Source organism: Vombatus ursinus, unplaced genomic scaffold, assembly GCF_900497805.2.
Source record: "Vombatus ursinus unplaced genomic scaffold, bare-nosed wombat genome assembly UNPS02009994.1, whole genome shotgun sequence".
Classification (NCBI taxonomy): Eukaryota; Metazoa; Chordata; class Mammalia; order Diprotodontia; family Vombatidae; genus Vombatus; species Vombatus ursinus.
Window position 1 is genome coordinate 4,879,611 of NW_020949772.1, and position 21,516 is coordinate 4,901,126.

The window sequence follows — 21,516 nt, forward strand, 5'->3', positions numbered from 1 at the left end:
CTCTGAGTTTCTTCATCTGTAAAATGGGGATAATTGCATGCACCTCACAATGTTGTCGTGAGGACCACAGGAAATCGTATACGTAAAGTGCGTTGCAAGCTATAAAGCCCAACATAAAAGTTAGCCACTGTTTATTTATTCATTCTCTCATTTATTTATTTTTATTTACTTACTTTGGTCTCCTCAGCCCCTGCCCTCAGCTCCTTAAGACCTCAGTGACCTCTGGGCCCGTTCACAGCCTGACCAGCCCCTTCAGCCCATCCTCTGCCCCCAGCCCTCAGGCCTGTCTGATAGGACTGCATCCTTGCCTAATCCTGGTCAGTCCCCCAGCCGCCCAACTCTAGACCTTTAACCTTGGTTCCCCCGCCCCCGTTACTTTGTATGTAACCATAGGCTTACTTGTTTTTCCCCAGTATGATGTAAACCCTTTGAGAGCTGAGACAGTTCTGTTTTAGCTTGCATGAGCCTAGTGCCTGGCACTCATTAGATTCATAATCAGGCCTTGTGGAATGAATGAATGAATGAATGAATCGGAGGCATTGAGTGCTGTGGTCACTTTTACCCGCACGTCCCATATTCAAGGGTCGCTAGGGTCCAAGTGTGTGGGAGAAGTGTCTGGGAAGCCTGGGCTCCCTCCTGGCTGATTTGGGGATGTCCTGGCCCTGTCTGGAGGGAGGGAGACTGCTGATGTCTCTTACCCTGCCTTTCTTTTGAAGTACAGTCATTTGTAGTCTGTCTGTGGGCACCTCTTAGTACCGGGCTGGACTCTCTGGGCTCTGAACGCCAGGTGTCCAGAAGGACCCCCTCCCCTTCCCTCCTTCCTTCCCCTCTTCTCCCCATGGGCCTTTTGCAATCCCAGCCGTCTGTGTCGCTCAGGCCCTCCCAGTCCCGGCCCCCTGGCAGGGGCATCGCTGCTGGCACAGTGGGGTCCTTTATTTGGAGCCCGCCGGCTGCCTCCAGCTCAGAGGGACAGCCTGCCTGCCACGTGGTGGGCCATGTTATCACCCATGTTCCTGTTTTCTCATAAGCTGGGGGCTGGGGGGCTGGGGGGCTGGGGGGTGGGGGAGGACTCAAGGGCAGCTTGGAGAGAATCACATGATGACTGAGCGGAGGAGTTCTAGAAAGAGCGTCTGTCTGTCCTCTCTCTCCTTCTCCCCTCTTCTCCCCTCCCCCTTTCCCTCCCTCCCTCAGATAGCACTGAGGTCATTGTAGAAAGTCTGACCAACTTCAAAAGGGAAAGAGGAATGAGCGGGGGCAGGCTGGGCTGCTAGGTATTAGCTGGGTGAGCTGCCCCCTGGGGAGCGGAGCTGGGGCTGGGGCTGCCGCCAGGGGCGGGGGGAAAGGCTGGCCCAGGGACCACGGCTTCTTTCCCAGGGAGGACAGTCTGTCTGTGTGCCCGTGGGAAGAGGATAAGGACAGACGGATGGGCCAGGTGACTTCTCCAAAGGGATTGGGGTGACTGAGGAACTCAGGGGGCACAAGGGGTGCCATAGAGGGAGGTGGACTCGGGGACCGGGTGTTGGGCTCTGAGTTAGGGGACTGAGGCCGCTGAGCTGACCATTACAGGTAAGTGAGCAAGGGAGCATGGGGCCTCTGGGCTGACAGGATGGGTGGGGACCAGCCCAGCCACAAGGGACAGTCTTGTCCCAGACTTGTTTATTTATCTTTCTTTCTCCTCCTCCCCTTCCACAGAAGAAAGCAGAAGCTGCCCACAGGATCCTGGAAGGCCTAGGCCCCCAAGTGGAACTGGTAAGATGGAGTCTGGGGCCTTGGGGGTGGGGGTGGGGTGTGGCTGAGGGAGAGCGGGCCTCGCGGCGTCCCTCCAGGCCGGGCCATCTTGCCTGTCCTTTGAGTGGGGTGGGTAGGGGAAGCCAAGTACAGACCTGCTCCAGATCTGGACGTGGGTGGTGATAAGCCTTGGGAAGGAGCGTTGTTAGCTTGTAAGAAGGAGTGTGTGTGTGTCTGTGTGTCTGTGTGTATATGTATGTATGTGTGTAGTCTGTGTGTGTGAGAGTGTGTCTGTGAGTGTATGTGTATGTGTTTGTGTCTGTGTGTGTGTGTGAGTGTGTGTGTGTGAGTGTGTGTATGAGAGTGTGTGTATGTGTCTGTGTTTGCGTGTGAATGTGTGTTAGTGTGTCTGTGTGTATCTGTATGAGTGTGTATGTATCTGTGTGAGTGTGTGTCGATGTGTGAGTATGTGTGTCTGTGTTTGTGAATGTGTGTTAGTGTGTCTGTGTGTGTCTGTATGAGTGTGTGCCTGTGTGTGTGTGTCTGTGTATCTGTATGAGTGTGTGTGAATGTGTATGAGTGTGTCTGTATATCTGTGTGAGTGTGTGTGTGTGTCTGAGAGTATGTGTGTCTGTGTGTCTATGTGTGTTTGTGTCTGTAAGTGTGTATGTCTGTGTGTTTGTGTGTCTGTGAGTATGTGTGGGTCTGTGAGTGTGTGTCTGTATGTGAGTGTATGTGTCTGTGTGCCTGTGTGTGTCTGTGTATGAGTGTGTGAATGTGTGGGTATGAGTGTGTGTGTCTGTGAGTATGTGTTTGTGTCTGAGTGTGTATATGAGAGTATGTATGAGTGAGAGTGTGTGTGTCTGTGTAAATGTGTTAGTGTGTCAAGTGTGTATGTCAGTGTGTGTGCCTTTGTGTTAGTGTTTATGAGGGCGTATGTATGTGAGTGTGTCTGTGTCTGTGCGAGTGTGTGTGTGCCTGTGTCTGTGCAAGTGTTGTGTGAGTGTCTGCGAGTGTGTATGTCTGTGTATGTGTGTGCATGTCTGTGTCTGCGTGTGTCTGTGTGTGTCTGTGTTTGTGTGAATGTGTGTTAGTGTGTCTGTGTATGTGTTTATTTGTGTCTGTGTATGTGTTTGTATGTGTCTGTGTATGAGTGTGTGTCTGTGTGGGTGTTTGTGTCTGTGTGTGTCTATGTGTGTTAGTGTGTTTGTGAATGTGTATGTCTGTGTGTGTCTGTGTGTGAGTGTATGTGCCTGTACATGTGTGTGTCTGTGTATGAGTGTGTGTGTCTGTGAGTGCATGTGTTTGTGTGTCTGTGAGTGTGTGTATGAGAGTGTGTGTCTGTGTATGAATGTGTGTCTGTGTGTGTCTGTGTATGAGTATGAGTATGTGAATATGTCTGTGTGTCAGAGAGTATGTGTGTCTGCAAGTGTGTATGTCAGTGTGTGTGCCTGTGTGTGTGTATGTATGTCTGTGTGTGTGTGTGTGAGTGTGTGTGTCTGTGTATGAATGTGTGTGTGTGTGTATGAGTATGAGTATGTGAATGTCTGTGTGTCTGAGAGTATGTGTGTCTGCAAGTGTGTATGTCAGTGTGTTTGTGCCTGTGTGTGTGTTTATGAGAGTGTATGTATGTCTGTGAGTATGTCTGTGTGTGTGTGTGAGTGTGTGTGTGTGTGAGTGTGTGTGTCTGTGTATGAATGTGTGTGTGTGTTGAAGCCCTGGGAAGTGACACCGAGAGAAATGGGCAGCCAGGAGGCAGTGGGCCTGCATTGGCTTGGGGGCCCCGAGCTGCTCCCCAGTGGGGTGGCTGCTGCTGCCGCCGCTGCCGCTCTGTTTTGGGGCACGTGGGCTCTCAGCACGCGTGTGTTTGCTGTGTGGCACCTCCGTAGAAGGGTCGGGGGCCCCCCCGTCCCTGCTGTTGTTGGGGTGTGGGGTTGTCCGGTGTCTTTGGGTCTCCCTGGGAGAAAGCCCACTTGGGGACATCAGGACAGGTCCCCCTTCGAGCACTGCCAAGGAAAGCGTCCCGGCCTGCTCTGGAGCCAGAAGTGATCTTGGAGGCCGGTGGATCCAACCCCCACATTTTACAGATGGGGAAATGGAGGCCTGGAGAGGCCATGCCACTTCCTCAGGATCGTAGGGGAGTGGGGTGTAGGTGTCAGAGGCTGGTCCTCTCACCCAAGTCCTGCACGCTTCCCATTGTGCCGCACTGCCTCTGAGCTGGCCCTGGGTCATTGCCATCCTTGTTGGGAAAGGTCTGGGGTCGGAGCCTGCGATGCTCGCCCTGCCCCCGACTCCCTTTGTGGCCCTCTCTTCTGTGCCCTCGTCCACAGCCTGTAAGGCCCTTCCACTGTTAAATCCCCTGATCCCCCGCCTCCTCTCCCTCTCCTGTGGTCCTCTCTGCACCCAGCACCAGGGTTCGGGTGCACGGAGCCCTGGCGACTCCTGCTTCCTGGCATGAAAAAGGGAAGCATTTAAAAAACAATAAACCAGGCTGTCGGTGGTGTGACTCCAAAGCAACCCTGCTGCTTGGGTTTTCCTTTCTGTTAAATGGGGGCGGTGCCAGCGACATCAAAGAAATCAAATCTCTTCTCTTCACCTTGGGGTCAGGGCTTCCGGGAGAGGTACACTGAGGTTTCTGGTCTGTGAAGCCAGGGTGTCCGGGGTGGGGCCTGGGGCGAGCCAGCAGGGGCTGGGGGAGGAAACAGCATCTGAGCAGGGCTTGGAGGAGCCCCACGAAGGTGGAGCCAGGCTGAGATGAGGCTCCCCAGCTGGAAGGGAGGGCCCGAGCAAGTCACCTGTCTACTGCTGCCTCTGGTAGGAGGGGCTGTGTTGGGGAGAGAGACTCTGCTAGGCCTCAGCCCCGGGGGAAGCATGCGCTTCAGTCCCATGAGCATGCAGTAAGCCCCTACTGTGTGCAAGCGTGGTTTGAAGAAACGAGAACCTGCCGAAAGCACTCGGTAAACCTGAAAGTGCGGTCTGCATGTTGGCCATTAAGTACCTACTATGTGTCAGGCACTTTCTTGAATGTTGGGGCTACTGAGACAAAAATGAGACAGTCTCCCTTCAACGAACTTCTGTTCTAATGGGGTTAGACAACTTGGAGACACATTTGTACAGAATATATACCAAATGAATACAAGCATTTATTAAGCTCCTACTGTTTGCCAGGCACTGCGCCAAGTGGTTGGGCTACAAAGAAAGGCAGAAAGGCTCCCTGTGCCCAGGGAGTTTTAATGGGGGCGATTCCGGGAAAACAATTAGGTACGAAGAAGACAGAGACGATTTAAATGGGAGACAAGACAAACCAAGAGGGAGGTGTGCTCCAAGGGTGGGGCACAGCCAAAGCAAAGGTGTGGGGACAAGAGGTGGAGCATTGAGTATGGGAAGCAGCCAGGAGGCTGGTATGTCTGGGTCTTAGAGCATGGGGAGGGGAGTAATTGTGTGTAAGAAGCCTGGAAAGGTCGGAGGGGACAGGTTGGGAAGGGCTTTCAGAGCCAGCGGAGGATTTTGTATCTGATCCCAGAGGTGATAGGGAGCCACAGGAGTGTGTGGAGCAGGGGGAGATATGGTTAGGCCCCGGCTTTAGGAAAATCACTTTGGCGGGGGGTGGGAGCTGGAGGAGGAGGCTGGAGACCGGGAGATTGAGTCAGAAACGATTGCACCATGTACCGAGAGGGATTGAGGGTCTTACCTAGCTAGTGAGTGTCAGAGGTGGGCTCTGAGCCCAGGTACTCTGTCTCCAAACCCAAGATGTTCCCACTGCAGTTACAGTTTGTGCAGTGCTGGAGCTGACCCTGTCTCCTTACTGCCAGAGTTTGAGGCACCCCCCCCCCCCCCTTTCTTGGAGAAGAAGGCTGAGATTTGCAAGGGAATTTATTTTGGGGAAATTTTTAAGGATTGGGGCAGGGGGCGGGGGGTAGGGGTGGGGGAAGAGAAGAATGAATTTAAAAAATGGTTTCCTGACCCAGGCGAGCCCAAGTGAAATGAATGGGAAACTTATCTTCAGAGGATTAGCCAGTAACCAGGACACCAGGGAGGAAATGTCTCTTCCTAAATCCTCTGCCCTCTGTCTGCTTGAGGCAGCCAGCCGTGGTCTCTGTGGGAGTGAGGAGGCGAGATGAGACGGAGAGGCAGAGACAGATGGTGGGGGTGGAGAGGGGGGGAGAGGCTGAGACCTAGAGCGGTGGAGAGGGGAAAGGGGAGAGAGGAGTGGGAGACGGAGGCCAGCAGAAACAGACGTGGGGGAAAGAGAGAAGGAGGGAGGCATGGGTGGGAGGGATGCAGACAGAGGCCCACAGAGAGGCTGGCTGCCTGCTCTGCGGTCCCCCTTCTTCTTTCTCACTTTTTTGTCTTTTGATTTCCTTCTTCCTGTGCAGTGGTACTTTAAGAATGCTGCATCACTAGGGGGTTGAGGGTGCTGAACCCAGGGTGTAGGTTTTGCTCTGTTAACAGCCTGTTTGCCTTTGCATTTTGTGTCTTTTTACCCCCAGGGCTCTGTGCCCCCAGTCAGACCCCTTCTCCCTCGATTCGGCCGTCACCTCCATGGTTTTGTGGGGAATCTTAGAAACCACCAGATCTAAGCCCAGACCTTCAGAATTAGGGGCCATCTGGCCCATCCCCCATGGTTCGCAGTGGATGGAAGGAGTGCATGAGTGAGTGAGTGAATATGGAAAGCATTGAACAGACTCTTCTATTGCCAAGCACTGTTGGAAACCCAGGGGTTGCAAATCCTCATCCGCAAAGAGCCCACATTCTGCCGGGGGAAGAAAATCCATCTGGGGAGCAGTGGCCGGGGAGGCGGGTTTGGGATAAGGAGCCGGGGGATGGAGAATGGCGTCATGGGCCAAGACGTGGGTAGTGGGGACAGTGGGGCTTGGAGAGGAGGCTACGCTGCCCAGGATGATAAGTGGAAGGCCATGATGGCCGTGATTTGAACCCAGTGCGCTCTTCCTTCAAATTGGGCCCGCCTTGCACTGTGCCTTGTTGCTTTTCCAAAGATGAGGTTGGCCCAGGTGATCTCTCAGGTTCATCATTCCCTCTCATAGGGGCCTGAGAGGGGCAGCTGGGTGGCACAGTGGACGGAGCACTGAGCTTGGAGTCAGGAGGACCTGAGGTGTCAGGCACTTAGTAGCTGTGTGACCCTGGGCAAGTCACTTCACCCTATTTGCCTCAGTTTCTTCATCTATAAAATGAGCTGGAGAAGGAAATGTCAGACCCCTCCAGTATCTTTGCCAAGAGAACCCAAATGGGGTCACGAAGAGTTGGACGTGGCTGAAAATGACTGAGGGTCCCGGGGCCTACTAGACCAGAGCTGCCTCTGCTCCTGAAACAAATACCCATTTTTTAAATTCCCATATTCTGCCAGTGCTGTTGTAGGCAGGTAGGCCACATAGGGGACAGAGTGTGAAGCTTGGTGGCCGGAAGGCCAGATTTAATTTTCTGACTCAGACACTTTAATAGTGATTTTAACCTAGGTTATTCCCTTAGTCTCAGTTTCCCTATCTGTGAAATGGGGAGGATTAGAGCACCTGCCTCACAGGCTAGTTTGAAGCACCAAATGATACAATATTGTGAAGTTTAAAAGGTTTGAGAGACATGGTTGCTGGGTAATTTAATCGTTTTATTAATAAGGCTGGCGTGTGATTAACCAAAGAGGTCTGTGGCCCTCTGGAATGCCAAAGACCCCTCCCAGTTTTTATGCCCTTGGAAAAGAGGGTGTTCCTGAGGGTGGCAATCAACTCTGATTGGTTAACGTTTAGTGAGAATATTATAATGAGATGTGGGCTCATTGGATCACCCAAAGGTCAAAGAGACTTATCAGATCCCTTATCACCTGTCTGACACATTTCCCCAGACCTGTCTGAGTAAGCACAAAGAGCAGGAATCCGCCCATCAGCCTGAGCTTGGGATTTCTCTTACTGTCCTTGGTTAGATCTTAGCCTGGCTAAGTCTTTGCCCAACGTTTCCCACACTGGTTGATTTCTGGATGAGGAAGTAGAAAAGACCTTGGGCCTAATTCAGTAATTAGTTATTAATACAAGAGAGAAATAATCAATCTCTCCATATATACCAGGCTCTTTGCAAAGCCCAGAGCATATGTGAACGTCGGGCCTTATCGCGGCCACGAGGAACAGGACAGCCTGTAAGGAGTGGGAACGAGGGTCCCCCAGCCCCGAGGGTGGTGGGTGTGAGCAGCATTAGGAAGAAGTGCCGCACGACAACATTTCAGCCGAGAAACATTGGCACCAAAGAGAAGGGTGGGTCTCCAGGGATGCTGGCAGACAGCTTGGGGGGCCCCTGGGACCTTTGCAATGCCAGGAGGCCTCAGGGAGGGTCTCCATCATGGTGGGGGGAATGGCTGCCTGGTCTTTGAATGAGGAGATGCGGGCTGACATCCCAGCTCTGACCTTTACTAACTACGAGACTTCAGGCCAGTTGCTTCATCTCTGTAAACCAGAGCTGGGCACCTACTCTTGTTGGGTGCGGAGACTCCCTCTCTGAGGGCACTTTGACATCTGAGAAGGCGAGTGACCAGGCCAGGGTCACACGGTGTGTGCCAGGAGAGGCCGGCTGGCTCCCCTGGACCCCACCGCATGCCTCTGCTCTGTAAAGGAGGGGTCCTGACACCCTCCCTGCCCATGTCACAGGGTTGTTAGAAGAAAACAGCCCTGGACAGTCCTTTAGGGTTTGGTTAGGTGGGCCTCCTGTCCTAGGAGGCCAAGGCATATAGAGCTGCGTGTTGGAGCTGTTCTCGATGTACAGGGTGGCTGTAGTAAAGTGTGAGGATGCTGAGGCGTTGCCTGTGAATGCCGCTTTCCGTCCATCCCTTGTGTCTAGGCGCATCCCCCGCCCCTTCTGCCATGTTTGAGCTGATCGCCTCCAGAGATGGCCCCCACGTTGCCCCTCCTTCCTGGAGACTCGTGGTCTGTTAAGAGATTGGAGTTTCTGGTCAGCATTTTATCTGCGGCGGAGAGTGTGCAGTCAGTGTGGGGAGAAGTCATATGTCTGTGTGGCCCCCCACCCAGCCCAGTCATGAGAGAAGGGCAGGGAAGGGCCCGAGATTCTGGCTTCCAGGTGGGCAGGAGCCTTGGGGAGTTCACCTGACCTGTAATGATGATAATAATAATAATAATAATGATTACAAATATGATGATGATGATGATGATGGTTCACATTTACATACTGCTTTAAGGTTTACAAAGCGCTTTACACATATCATTTCATTTGGCCCTCTCAACATCCCCAGGAACTATATGCCTTTATTATCCCCATTTTACAGATGAGGCAACTGAGTCAGAGGTGAAGGGATTTGCCCCAGGATTCCACCTCAGACCTGAGAGCCAGAGGAATGTGTGTGTCTTCCCTCTGATTAACCAGTCATAAGAGTGAGGGACAATCCAGGGTCTGACCCTTCATCGCCCAGGCCAAAGAGGGCCAGGCTGGGCCCCAGGCTGCTGTCTTCAGGCCCAGCGTCCCCAGCCTCTCTGGCTGCCTGCTTCCAAACCCCAGATTAGATCGCCCCCATAGCTGATTGCGTTGGCCAGGGGCACGTTTCAGTCACATGAGGAGTGCAGAAGGATGGCGTGCCTGCGGTCAGGCCATGGTGCAGCTGCTTTGGGTCAAAGTTATCAGCATGGCAGAGCTGGGTGGGAGGTGGTAGTCAGCTCAGGCCTCTTAGGCCTGGACGTGGATGGGAAACTGCATCCCTGCCATGGCGGGGCCGTGACTCTGGTCTGATTCTCCCACCCTGCCGCTTCTCTCTGCCCTCAGGAGCGAGTGGTGGGTCAGGAGGTCTCTAAGGCCCCTCCCTGGGCTGAGGCACCGAGCCCTTGGCTGCCCCTGGCTTGGAGGCTTTCAGCCCAAGCCCCTCCTACACCCCTCCCCTGGCCTTTCCTGTTACCCCAGGCTACTCCCATCTTCTCTCCAGAGTAGCTGCATCTCCATGTGTGTACATGGGCCTCCCCCATAAGGGAAGGGAACACGCATTCATTAAGAACCTACTGTGTGCCAGGTGCTTTACAAAAAGGCTCCATTTGATTCCCCTCAAATACAAACGAAAAGGGACTGTTGCATTTTCGTATTTGTAGTTCTAGGGTATAGCACAGTGTGCATGTGCGGCACTGGGGGCACTTAAATGTTTGCTTATCGATGTGTTCAGACTGAGATGGGGGAGGTACAGAGGAGAGGACCCTGGCTTGGGACTCAGGAAGAGCCGCATTCAGGTGCTGTCCTGACACTTGCTGGCTGGGGTGGCTCTGAGCCTCAGTTTCCTCACCTGTAAAATGATAGCCCCAACCTCCCACGTAAAGCACTTTGCAGACTTCCAAGCTCTCCAGAAATCCTGTTGACGTTGTTAATGCCCCCCCCTTCTCCCATCCCCCCAAATACAATGCAGCAGCACCAGGGCCTGGTCCAGAGCAGGCGTTTCTTGTCTGTACACAGTAATCAGGCTTTGGGGAAAGAGCACAGATGATGACAGCGTGCATGCCGGGGGCGTGTGATCCCCCTGCATCATGATGGGTTCTCTCAGCTTGAAGATGCTCGCAGGACATCTAGGGAGGGATGTTGGGAGGTTTGGGAGCCTGTGGTGCCGCTGGCTCCTCAGTGGGGAGAGGACTCAGGACAGAGCCTCTGGAGGACCATCCCCCGACCCCTACTAAGCGAGAGGGCAGCAGGGAGGGAGGGGTGGAGGGAGGGAGAGAGGGAACGTCCAGGAGGGGGTGGGGAGGAGGGAGGAGTGGGCCTGTCTGCATCAGAAGCTGGGGAGGGTTAGGAGATGACCAGTAACCTTGGAGAGAGCAGGTTCCCATGGGTGGGTGTCGGAAGCCAGATTGTGAGTGGGATGTGAGGAAATGCAGAGTTGAGACATCCTTCCTTGGAGTCTGGCTGTGATGGGAGAAGAGATAGGGGGTGAAAGCCAGGGGCAGTGAGGAGGTATGTGGGTGGTGAGAGGGATGGGCCTGGACAGAACCCATGTGGATGGGGGGAGGTGGTTGGAGAGGAGAAGGTGCCAAGGCCAGCCCTTTGCCTCTGGGCAGACAGAGCTCCAGGGGGTGAGGGAGATGGAGGGGACGGGATCACGGGCACAGTCACGTGGAAGGGTAACTTGGGAAGCACTGGGGCCATCCCTTCTTGACCCACTGGAGCAAGGAGGAGAGCCTGGAGGTGGTGGGTGGGTGGGGGACATGAGCTGGCCTGAGGGGACCTCCTTTCCTCCCCAGAGCAGGGGGTGAGCTTTTCTACTGAGGAGGAGAGGGCACAGAGTGCTGTGGCAGCTCTGACCACCATTGGGGAGGGAGCAAGCGCCCGGCTGAGCGGAGACCCCACAGATCTTAGAGGGGCCCAGTGGGCAGGAGCCTCTGGAAGCACTGAAGGGAGATGGCGCATCATCTTTGTCTCTGCATCCCCGGCCCTGAACGCAGAGCCTTTTACTTACTGAGGGCTTAATAAATGCTTATTAAATTGATTCCCAGCACCTGGTGTGCTGCCACTGAGTTCCCTGGCACCTCTTCAGAACCACCAGGGAAAGAGCTTGTGTCTCTGGCCTGGAGGTCTGCAGAGCCCTGCTCCTCCTATCCCTGGGAGGTGCGCATAGTAGGCATGTTCTTATTAAATGGTGGAATGACCAGCCTGTGCTCACAAGGCCGACAGTCAGTGTCAGAGCTGGCATTGGAACCCAGGTCCCTTGCACGCGTGGACATGCATTCATGTATAAGAAAATGCACAGTGTGCACATATACATACGTGTGTGCCCACAGATGTGTATATGTATACACATATATGTCTAAGCACACACACACACACACGCACACACACACACATATGGTGAGAGGCAGTGGCAGTGCTCCCAGGCATCCTCTTGCTGTGATCCATCAGTCAAACAACAAACTTCCATCCTTTCCTCCTCTGTGGTACCAGGCCCCGAGCTGGGTGACGAGCATGCAAAGATAGAACTGAAACCGCCCTGCCCTCATAGGACACCGGCGTCAGCCTGTTCACTGTGCCTGGGGCCCGGGCTGCTCCGCCTCCTCCCCCCCCCTCCCGGCTTCCTTCAGGTCCCCGCTGATCCCCCCCCCCCGTCCCCCTTGATTCCAGCCTTTCCTGGGTGATGAGATGCAGCGTCTCTGGTCTGTATCTTCTTTGTACATTGCTGTGTGTGCTCTCCCCGTTAGACTGTTGGCTCCTTGAGGGCAGGGACTATCTCACTTTTGCTTTGTATCTCTAGTGCCGGGCACACAGCAGGCGCTTAATAAATGCTTGTGGACTGTTGTCTGATTGATTAGGGAAAGGCTTCCTGTCAAACTGGCGTTCTCGACCTGGGCGGCAGTGAACTTGTTTGTATTAGACAGCGGCTGTGACAGTCTAATGGTTTCCTTTGTAATCCTGTGTGTTTTATTTTATGCATACCGAGTCCTGATGCAGAGCGGTCCATAGGTTCGCCAGCGGACCTATGGGTTCAGGACGCAGGTTAGGAGCCGCTGGTGTAGACAGTGGGCCGGCCCGCTAGTGCTTGAGCTGAAACCTGGGCAGTGACCAGGGATTTGGCGAGGTGGGCTGGCCAGTAGGGTGGGGGGCGCAGCTGGTCTCCGCGTCCTCCTGCGGCTCTCTCCCGCCGCTCCTCGGCCAAGGTTCACCCTCTTCGGCATTTTCTGACTCCGCTCAGGGCCCTGCCGGCCCCTCTGGTTTCAGCCACCCCCCGCCCCCCGGCTCCAGCTCTCTTCCTCTTCCCAATCTCAGTCTGCGATAGTCGCTCCAGAGCTGCAGGGGCTTCAGAGGACGTATGGTCTTAACTTCTCATATGGCAGGGGAGGAAACTGAGGCCAGCATCTCACAGCAGGTGGTGTTAATCGGGGAAGACTTCCTGATGGAGGTGGCAGGCCTGGATTGTCAGGGCGGAGGAGAGGAGGGCTTTCCGAGGTGGGAGCGGAGGTGGGTGTGGGCGCAGGGTCAGAGCAGGGGGGCCGGGCACCATCCATCCCAGCGATCATATCCGCAGAGGCTTTTGTTCTCCCCTGGTAGGTGAGAGCCCCGGGAGGGCAGGGGCTGCCTTCCTTGTGTATTGCTGGCCCTTAGATGGGCGTCTGGGCTCCGTAAGTGCATGCTGATTGATTGATCGGTGGCTCATCGATGATGCCAGGAAGCCGAGGGTCCACACTCACCTATGACACGTGGTGCCTGTGGGGGGCCGGCTTCACTGGCGAGGGGCCGGCGGAGGGAGGGCGTCCTGGGCTGGTCCCCACCCCTGCCCTCCTTGAGGTCATGGCCGGCACCAGGCCTGCCTTGGGGGAATCCTTGCCACAGCTCTTGGTTGGCCTTGGAGCTCAGCGCCCCAGGGGCTGGGAGGCGGGGTGTGCCAGCAGGGACGGGCGCTTGATGCCAAGCGTGGGTGTCTGTGTCAGCTCTGTGTCAGCTCCCGTATTGATCTGTCCTCTTCTCTTGTTTATTGCAGCCGTTATACAATCAGCCCTCAGACACCAGGCAGTATCATGAAAACATTAAAATGTAAGTACCGGCTAGAGGGCCACAGAGAGGGCAGTCAGCCCCTCCTCCGGCCAAGCCTGCCTGCGCTGGGGCTGGCGTCAGGGATGACGATGGAGGGGAGGCCTTTGGGGTGCGGTCCTTGGGGAACAGGTTCAACGGGGTGGCTCGGGGGAGGTTTGGGAACTTGGGGGACAGTTTCTGTTGGACTAGGTTTCTATTGCCTGCTCTTCCAGTGCGGTGGAGTGGGTGAGCAGGTGGGTGGGTGGAAGGATCAGAGTCAGGGGGATGTGGGTTTAAATCTCACCACTCACCCATGTACCCGTGTGACCCTAGGCACGATTCACTCTCCCATGGCATCCACTCCAGCCCTCTCATCTTATGAGGTGAGGAAACTGAGGCACCAGAGAGGGAAATGGCCTGCCCCAAATCAGCCAGGATAAACCGGCCTCACTCCTCCCTGTGGGTTCATGAACGGGGCGCCTTCATTGAGGCATTTCCCGCTGGGTCAGACCTTCGGAGGCTGAGTCCCCTGATGTGGCCTTCATGGTCACTGCCATGATGGAAGGTCGGGGAGCCCCTTGTGGCAGGATTCGGACATAAAATATCAGTCCAGGGCCCGCGGTCAATCCTCAGCTCTCCTATCACAGACCTTGACGTGCAGAGGACTCTGAATGAACACCCTTAGACATCATCTGTCTAGACATTCTTGTCTTTTGACAGCTGAGGAACCGGGGTGTCAGAGAGTGTGAAGGAACCTGGCACACAGGGAGAAAGCCAGAAAAAAGGGGAGATTTGAACCCGGGACCTCGGACTCCAAGCCAGTGCTCTGCCCTTATCGCATGGTGCTTCTCAGGGATGGCAGGGGAGTTGGTGGCTTAGCCTGGAGGCCCCCAGGTTTTCTGTGAGAGTCATTAAGCTTCCATTTGGATTTAGGGGGGCATTATTAGGGTATGGAGAGTGTTCACCCCAAGTGATCTTCTGACCATGGCACGAAATGGTCCCTGGTGGCTGGGAGGGGAGGGAGAGGCAGCCAGACAGGATTTCTGGGCAGTCCCTTCTCTGTCCTGGTGGCTAGTGAAAAGTCTGAAGACCCGGGTTCAAATCCCAACGCACCTCAGACACTTACTAGCTGCGTGACCTTGGACAAGTTGGTCACCTAGCATTTATTGCACTGGCAATGTGCCCAGCATTGTGCTGTGCACTAGGGACACAAAAAAAGCCCCTCCCCCCAAAAAACCCTTACTCAAATGCAGTCCCTGCCAGACAAGCAAATAGCCATGGATAAATGAGATCTATGCAGGATAAATGGAGTAATCAGTGGAGGGGAGGTGCTAGCATTAAGGGAGATTGGGAAAAGAGAGTCACTTGAAGTCTGAGCCCCTAATTACTCGTCTGAAAGATGAGCGCACCTTTTCCTTCTCTGGAGCCAGGGGGCTGAGTAGACGGAGGTCTGCTTTGGAGTCCCCGACACGCGCTGGCTGTTAGCCTTGGGGTTCACCTCTCCCCCCCCCACAACTCCTCTCCTGGGGGGTATGTAGAGTCCAGGAATGTTGGGGGGGAGTGGATGAGACCATGCGTGCTGGGTGCTCAGCAGGCCTTTGGGGATGGCAGGCAGGCCTGTTTACTGTTCCTGTAGAGGCAGGCTCCCCGACGGTGTTGTCCGCGGCTGCTTGTAGCAAAGTGGCTTCATGGGGAACGCAGGATCTGTCTGGCCCCTCAGGCCTCTCCCCCTGCCAGACCCTCGATGGGGGCGTGTGTGAGGGGGTTATGGGACGGCAGGGGCCACCTGATGCTAGGGCGCAGGGACGGACCTTGGGATCTGTGTGACCTTGAGCCAGGGTTTTGCCTCTCTGGGCCTTAGTTTCCTCACCTGTCAAATGAGGGAGGGGCACTCGATGAGCCGTGGGATCCATTTCAGCTCTCGGTCTCTGATCCCCAGGGTATGTCTAGGCCAGTGAGGGTCAGACAGGCGGCTGCCAGGGACGGGCCTCTGGGACCCAGGTGGGGATGGTGGGGTTCCCGGCCCGGCAAGCCGACGGCTGACGGAGGCCAGGAGAACGTCGGCCTGGCCCGAGCCAGCTCTGGAAGCCCAGGTCATGGAGCCAGCCTTCGTAGTCACTGGCAAAGCAGGGAGCTGGGTGATTCAGTCCAGGTTCTCATCAGCTGTTGTCATCTTATTATTACTTGTTACACTGCTTGGGCCAGCCAGGTGGCACCATAGTGTGCCTGGAGTCGGGAAGACTCGTCTTCCTGAGTTCAGATCTGGTCTCAGACAATTTGGGACCCTGGACAAGTCACTTCACCCTGTTTGCCTCAGTTTCCTCATCTGTAAAATGAGCCAGAGAAGGAAATGGCAAACCACTCCAGTGTCTCTGCCAAGAAAACCCCAAATGGGATCACAAAGGGTCAGATGGGACTGAAATGACTGAACAACATGCTAGCTGTTATTCTGATACTAATGATAAGTACTGCTCAGAATAACAATGAAAACAGCAGCTGACATTTCTGTAGTGCTTTGAGGTAGGCAGAGTGCACTGTAAACCTTATCTTATTTAATCCTCACAGCAATGCTGTGGAGGTGGGTACTATTATTGTACCCATCTTGCAGATGAGGAAACTGGATGCTGAATAGGCGAGGTAATTTGCCCAAGGTCACATCGCTATTTGAAGTCAAGTCTCCCTGACTTCCAAGTCCTGTGCTTAGTAAACATTGATCAGTTTCCTACTCTGTGCCAGGCACCGTGCTAAGCGCTGGGGATATGAAGAAGGACACAAGACGGTCCCTGCCCTCAGGGAGCTCCCACTCTAAAGGGAGAAGACGACATGTAGAAAAGTAGGGGTGGGGGCGTGATGAACTGAAGGGTCTCTCGATAGGCACTGAAGGGGGTCTACAAGCAGCCAGAGGCGTCTGCCCGCATTCAGGGTAGTAGCACAGACGGCTCAGATGTGCCCAAGGGTTGTGTGTCTCATTCATCTCCTGTCTAGCCTCTCTGGGGGCCCTGGAGCAGAAATCTCCCCAACCTGGCCTCCCAAAAGCAGGACGCTGTCATCTGGAAGGTCTTTGCTTCTGGAGCTGTCGTGCTTACGGCTGTCTGACGGGCATCCATTGCATCCTCAGCGGCGTGGCTGGTGGCCCATCTCTGCTGTGCAGCTGCCTGCGTGTGGGCCGGATGATGGGGGGGGGGTGTTCCCATCAGGCCTGCCTGACATCAAGGTCACTAGACTTGAAAGGAGTCTTAGAGCACGTGACCGGCACCATAATGACGATGACAATTAGAATAACTGACATAAAGCACTTTGAGATTCACAAAGCCCAGATTCCCATAAATCACCTTTTTGATGCTCTCAACAACCTTGGGAGGCAGGGAGGTGCTGTTTTTATCCTCAGGAGTCTCAGAGACAGTAAGTGTCTTGCCTGGGGTCATATCGTTAACGCTGTGATTTCATTAGTACAGGGAACTCCCAGGAGATTTAACTCTCAGGTTTGGTACCTTCTTTGAAATATATTTTCTTAGAATTAGCTAAGGCAGTGAAGGGCTGAATGATTTGTCCAGCGTCACACACCCGTCATGTGCCAGAATGAGGAGGTGGATCCAAGTTTTCCTGACTCTGAGATCCTCTATTCATGATGCCATGGTGGCTCTGTTTAGGAAATATATTCAAAATAAATGCAAGGTGACTTTGAGAGATAGGGAAGGAGATTCTAAAAACTTGTGGAGGGAGGGTGAGGGAAGGCTTCAGGGGGTGACGCGTGATTTGTGCTTGGAGGGAAACTAGAGATTTCTAAGAGGCCAGAGGAGAGGATGAAGTGTATTCCAGCTGTGGGGTACAGCCCGTGCAAAGGTGCTGAGATGGGAGATTAAATGTTAGATGCTGAGGATAGTTGGGAATGCCATTTGGGTGGCGTGGTAGAGTGCATGTAGTAAGGTGGAAGTGATTCAGATACAGTGATGAGCCAGGCAAGGTGGTTTAGACCCAGATTTTAGCAGCTTTAAATGGCAGTCAGAGGAGCGCTTTCTTTTGACCCTAGGTGTAGATGGCATGAGAGTAATCCTGTGCACATGCGCATCTCTTGATGAAGGTGAGCCCCCTCGCACAGCCTTCCCGGGGGTGACTGGGGGCGGAGCAGGCCCTAGGGAGAGTGGCCGGTGTCTGCCCTGTGTCTTTCACTCGTCATTGCTGGTAAAGCTGCCTTTGATAAGGCCAGGCAGGATTTATGTCCTCACTAAAAGTGTTGCCATGAACACCATCCTTTTTATTTTCCTGACATTTGATTGCTGGGTTGTTGTGTTTTTTCCTGCTGCACAGTTAAAATTAATTTCATGCCCCAGTTCATTCTGGCATCGGCAGTCCCAAAAGCACTCGAGTCATTGTTAATTGCATTCTTCCGCTGGGCACCCTTCTGCTGGGGCCGTGGTCACTCACTGGGACAGATGCTCAGGCGGAGCTGTGAAAGTGGCCTCAGATTAACTTCTTCACCACTTGGGAGATGGGGGAAGTGGGGAGGGAACTCAGGGGGGAAGGATCTCGGGGCTGACCTTTACCGCTGGCCAGCTATGAATCCCAGGCTTTGCAAGGGTCTGTGAGGGCGGGGGCAGTGAAATCAGAAGTCCTGCAGTGTTAGGGAGGGAGCGGACCTTGGACCGGCTGGGGTGGTTGTTTGTAACTTGTAATCTTGACAGTTTGGTCTAATGGGAAGGAGGTAGGAGACCCAGGTTTGAATCCTGACTCTTTTGCTTTGTCTTCTGAGTCACTCGCTTCTCCAGAGAATCACAGACTGAGAGCGAGAAGGAACTCTGGAGGTCATTTCATCCAACCCTCCGATTTTACAAATGGGGAAAGTGAGGCCCAGAGAGGGGTCATCGGATCATAGACTTAGAGGTTGAAGGGACCTTAGTCGGTCAGCAGGCATCTGTTAAGTGCCTAGTAAGTGCCAGGCACTGTGCTGTGTGCCGAGGATGCAAAGAAAGGCAGAAGACAGTCCCTGCCCTCCACGAGCTGCCCTGTGAGAGGGCGCCAGGGAGACATGGCTCTGGAGGGTGTTGGGAGGGGCTCGGCCATGAGTAGCCTCAGCATCCGGGAGAGCCCCAGGGGAGACTGGCTGCACCCCCTTTCTGGGTAGGGATTGGCACAGGGCAGGGGCCTCCCATCGCTCCGGATCAGGGACCCTTGGGGTCACCCAGAATGCCTCGCTCTTTTGACAGATGAGGAAACTGAGGCCAGGTGTTCCCTGGAGGAGAATAAGATCCATAGGAGCCTGATTGGGGTGGGAGAAATGCCCTTTCATAGATCTGCAGCTGGAGAAACTGAGGCCCAGAGAGATCCAGAGTGGGAAGGTACCTCAGAGGTCACCTGGTCTAGCCTCTCTTTTTACAGATGAGGAAACTGAGGCTCAGGTCACGTCAGTGACTTTTTCCAGATCCTCTCCCCGCTACACGGGGGGGATGGGGTCCTGCACCCCTCATCCCACCCCCAGTACTTCCTGCTCTTTCCTCTCTACCTGACACAAGGCAGGTTTGATTCCAGCTCTTTAGTGGGTAGCTGTGTGAGTTTTCCAGCAGAGGGTTAATGGGGGAAAGGTCCCCGTTCCTTCCCTTCCACGCACAGGTGTAGGGCTGGCCTAGGATCTAGAAAAGCTTTGTGGGGGTCTGGGCATCCTGTGGGCGTAGCTTGGAGAGCTTTGAGTCGGTGCACATTTGCTCAGTCCTTGCTAGGTGCCCCTGGCCTCGCTGAGCCTGCAGGTGCTAAGGTGCTGTGTTGATGCAGGCCATTTCGACAGCATGATTTCCGATGCTGGGCAGCCCGTCGGTCCGTTGGGGAGACCCGAGGGCCTTGAGAATCTGTGCAGAAGGGGCAGCTAGGTGGCACAGTGGATAGAGCACCAGCCCTGAAGTCAGGAGGAGCTGAGTTCAAATCCAGCCTCAGACCAAACACTTGACACTTACTAGCTGTGTGACCCTGGGCAAATCACTTAACCCCAATTGCCTAAAAGTAAAAAAAATTTAAAAAAAAAAAAAGAATCTGTGCAGAGAAACCAGTGGAAAGCATCTGGTGGATTGCCGAGGCTTCAGAGGCCCGTTTGAGCAAACAGGGGCAGGGAGGGTTAATCGTGGATGGCAGAGGAGGAGGGGAAGGTGCCAGTGGGGGTGGTAGCTGCCAGGCCGGGGACAGGGAGCTCATCTGACACCTCCAGCTCCTAATTAAAAGGGAAAATGTAGTCTATTATCAGCTCATTAACTGTGTCTCTGGGACCAGCAATCTAGGCAAAAAGTCTTGCTTCCTGCTGGATAATCAAATTAGGGTCCCTGGGGGGATCAGAGGGGTGATGAGGAGTGAGGCCGGATAATGAGCTGGATGCAGAGTGGTGGGGCAGGAACCCGGGGAGCCCCGGAGATGGGGCGAAAATAGAGTGTCTCCCCTGTCACGTCAGGGTCCTTTCAAGACTTCAGGCTCTTATAGGGCTGTTGATGCTGGTGTGTGGCCCAGGAATTTCCAATGCCAATGTTGTTTTGTCCCCTGCAGGGGAGCCCATCTCAGAGAGACCCCCTGCTCTGCCTCTCCCCATCCTCCGTTCTCTCCCTTGGCTCTGAGGTCCAGGAGAAGGCACCCTAGGTACAGCCTTCTTTTTGACCTGAGTGAGCTCCTGGAAACAGAGGCCTCATAGGAAAAAAAAATCTCATTGTAGGCATATCTTTTGTTTTTAACATCATCCTCATTTCTGAACGTATCTCCACCCCACCCCCTACTTAGCACGCTGTCCTTCGTGGCAGATGCGGAAAAGAAAGCAGGAAACAGCAGTTAGGAAAACCAGGTCTGATAAATAGGCAGTGTTCTGCACCCCTGGGTCCTCACCTCTGCAGGGGCAGCTCTCTTTAGACCAAGGCTTGGTTTTTGGTGTTTTTATTTAAACAGATTTTTTTTGGTAGCTGTTGTTTTTACGTCACTCGTTTGCAAATAGAAAAGAAAGTCCGGATCTCTAAGCAGACCTCTGTAATGCAGGGTCCTCCTCTGCTTGGATAGATGGGCGGCCATGACTCGGGAGGAGCTGCCGGATGAGGAGTTAGAAACGGGGGCAGGGCGTGAACCGCAGGTCTTTGTCAGGTGTCCTCGCCTGAGCAGAGGGGCACACGTCTGGCGCTGTGCCTGTGGTGATGGCAGTGAGACGGCGGGCATTTCCGTAGCCCATTAGAGTTTGCTTGACACTTTCCGTAGTATTTTGTTTGGTCCTCACAGCAACCCATTACACCCCTTATATAGATGAGCAAACTAAGGTTCAGAGAGGGTAAGTCACTTGCCTGGGTCATGCTGCTGGTGTCTGAGCAGGATTTGAACCCAAGTCCTCCTGGCTGCAAGCATGAGCACCCTTCTTTTGCTGATTCTCCCGTTCCGTTCCCATCCCCCATCCTTCATTCTTCTTTCTCCCTCTGCCTTTCTCCCTCTGTTCTTCTCTCCTTCCCTTTTTTCCTTTTTCCTTGTTTTCTTTCACCATCCAGTGGATCATACGCTTAACTTCTCCTCCCCGGCCCTGTTAGCTCAGTGCTGGCCGATGCGCCCACCCTGACATTCGTTCATTCATTCTTTCTCTGTGTCTCTCTGTCTCTCTGTGTCTCTCTATCTCCACCTCTCTGTCTCTCTCTTGCTCTTTCTCTGTGTCTCTGTCTCCTCTGTCCTCTTTCCTCTCTCTTCCTAATCTCTATCTCTCTGTGTCTCTCTGTCTCCTCTCTGTCTCTCTGTCTCCTTCCCATCTCTCTCTCTCTTTCTCTCCCCCCCTTCTCTCTCTCTCCTCTTTCTCTCATTCTCTCTCTCTCTCTCTCTCTCTCTCTCTGTCTCTCCCTTTATCTTCTCTCTCTGTCTGTCTCCTCTCTTCTTTCTTTCTCTCTCCTCTCTCTCTTCTCTCCCTCTCTTTCTCTCTCCTCTAATTCTCTCTCTGTCTCTCTCTCCTCTCTCTGTCTCTGTCTCTGTGTCTCTCTCTCTCCTCTTTCTGTATCTGTCTCTCTCTATATCTCTCTCTCTCCTCTCTCCTCTCCCTCTCTTTCTCTCTCCTCTAATTCTCTCTGTCTCTCCTCTCCCTCTCTTCTCTAATTCTCTCTCTCTGTCTCCTTCACCTCTCTCTCTCCTCTCTCTCTCTATGTCTCTCTCTCCCTCTCTCTCTCTCCCTCTCTCTCTCCCTCTCTCTGTCTCCCTTTCTCTCTCCTCTCTCTCTCCTCTCCCTGTCTTTCTCTCCTCTAATTCTCTCTCCCCCTCTCTCTCTGTTCCTTCACCTCTCTCTCTCTGTCTGTCTCCTTTCTCTCTCTCTCTCCTCTCTCT

The 21,516-nt window shown here is 54.0% G+C and overlaps 1 protein-coding gene across 1 annotated transcript in view; it reads left to right on the plus strand.

Annotated features, from left to right (window-relative positions):
- NCOR2 (nuclear receptor corepressor 2) overlaps positions 1–21,516 on the plus strand; it is a 255,367-nt gene that overhangs the window by 64,695 nt on the left and 169,156 nt on the right. Inside the window, exons 8-9 of the mRNA XM_027853513.1 lie at positions 1,693–1,749; positions 13,178–13,230. Of these exons, the coding sequence (XP_027709314.1) occupies positions 1,693–1,749; positions 13,178–13,230 (110 nt within the window). The remainder of the gene's footprint in view (positions 1–1,692; positions 1,750–13,177; positions 13,231–21,516) is intronic.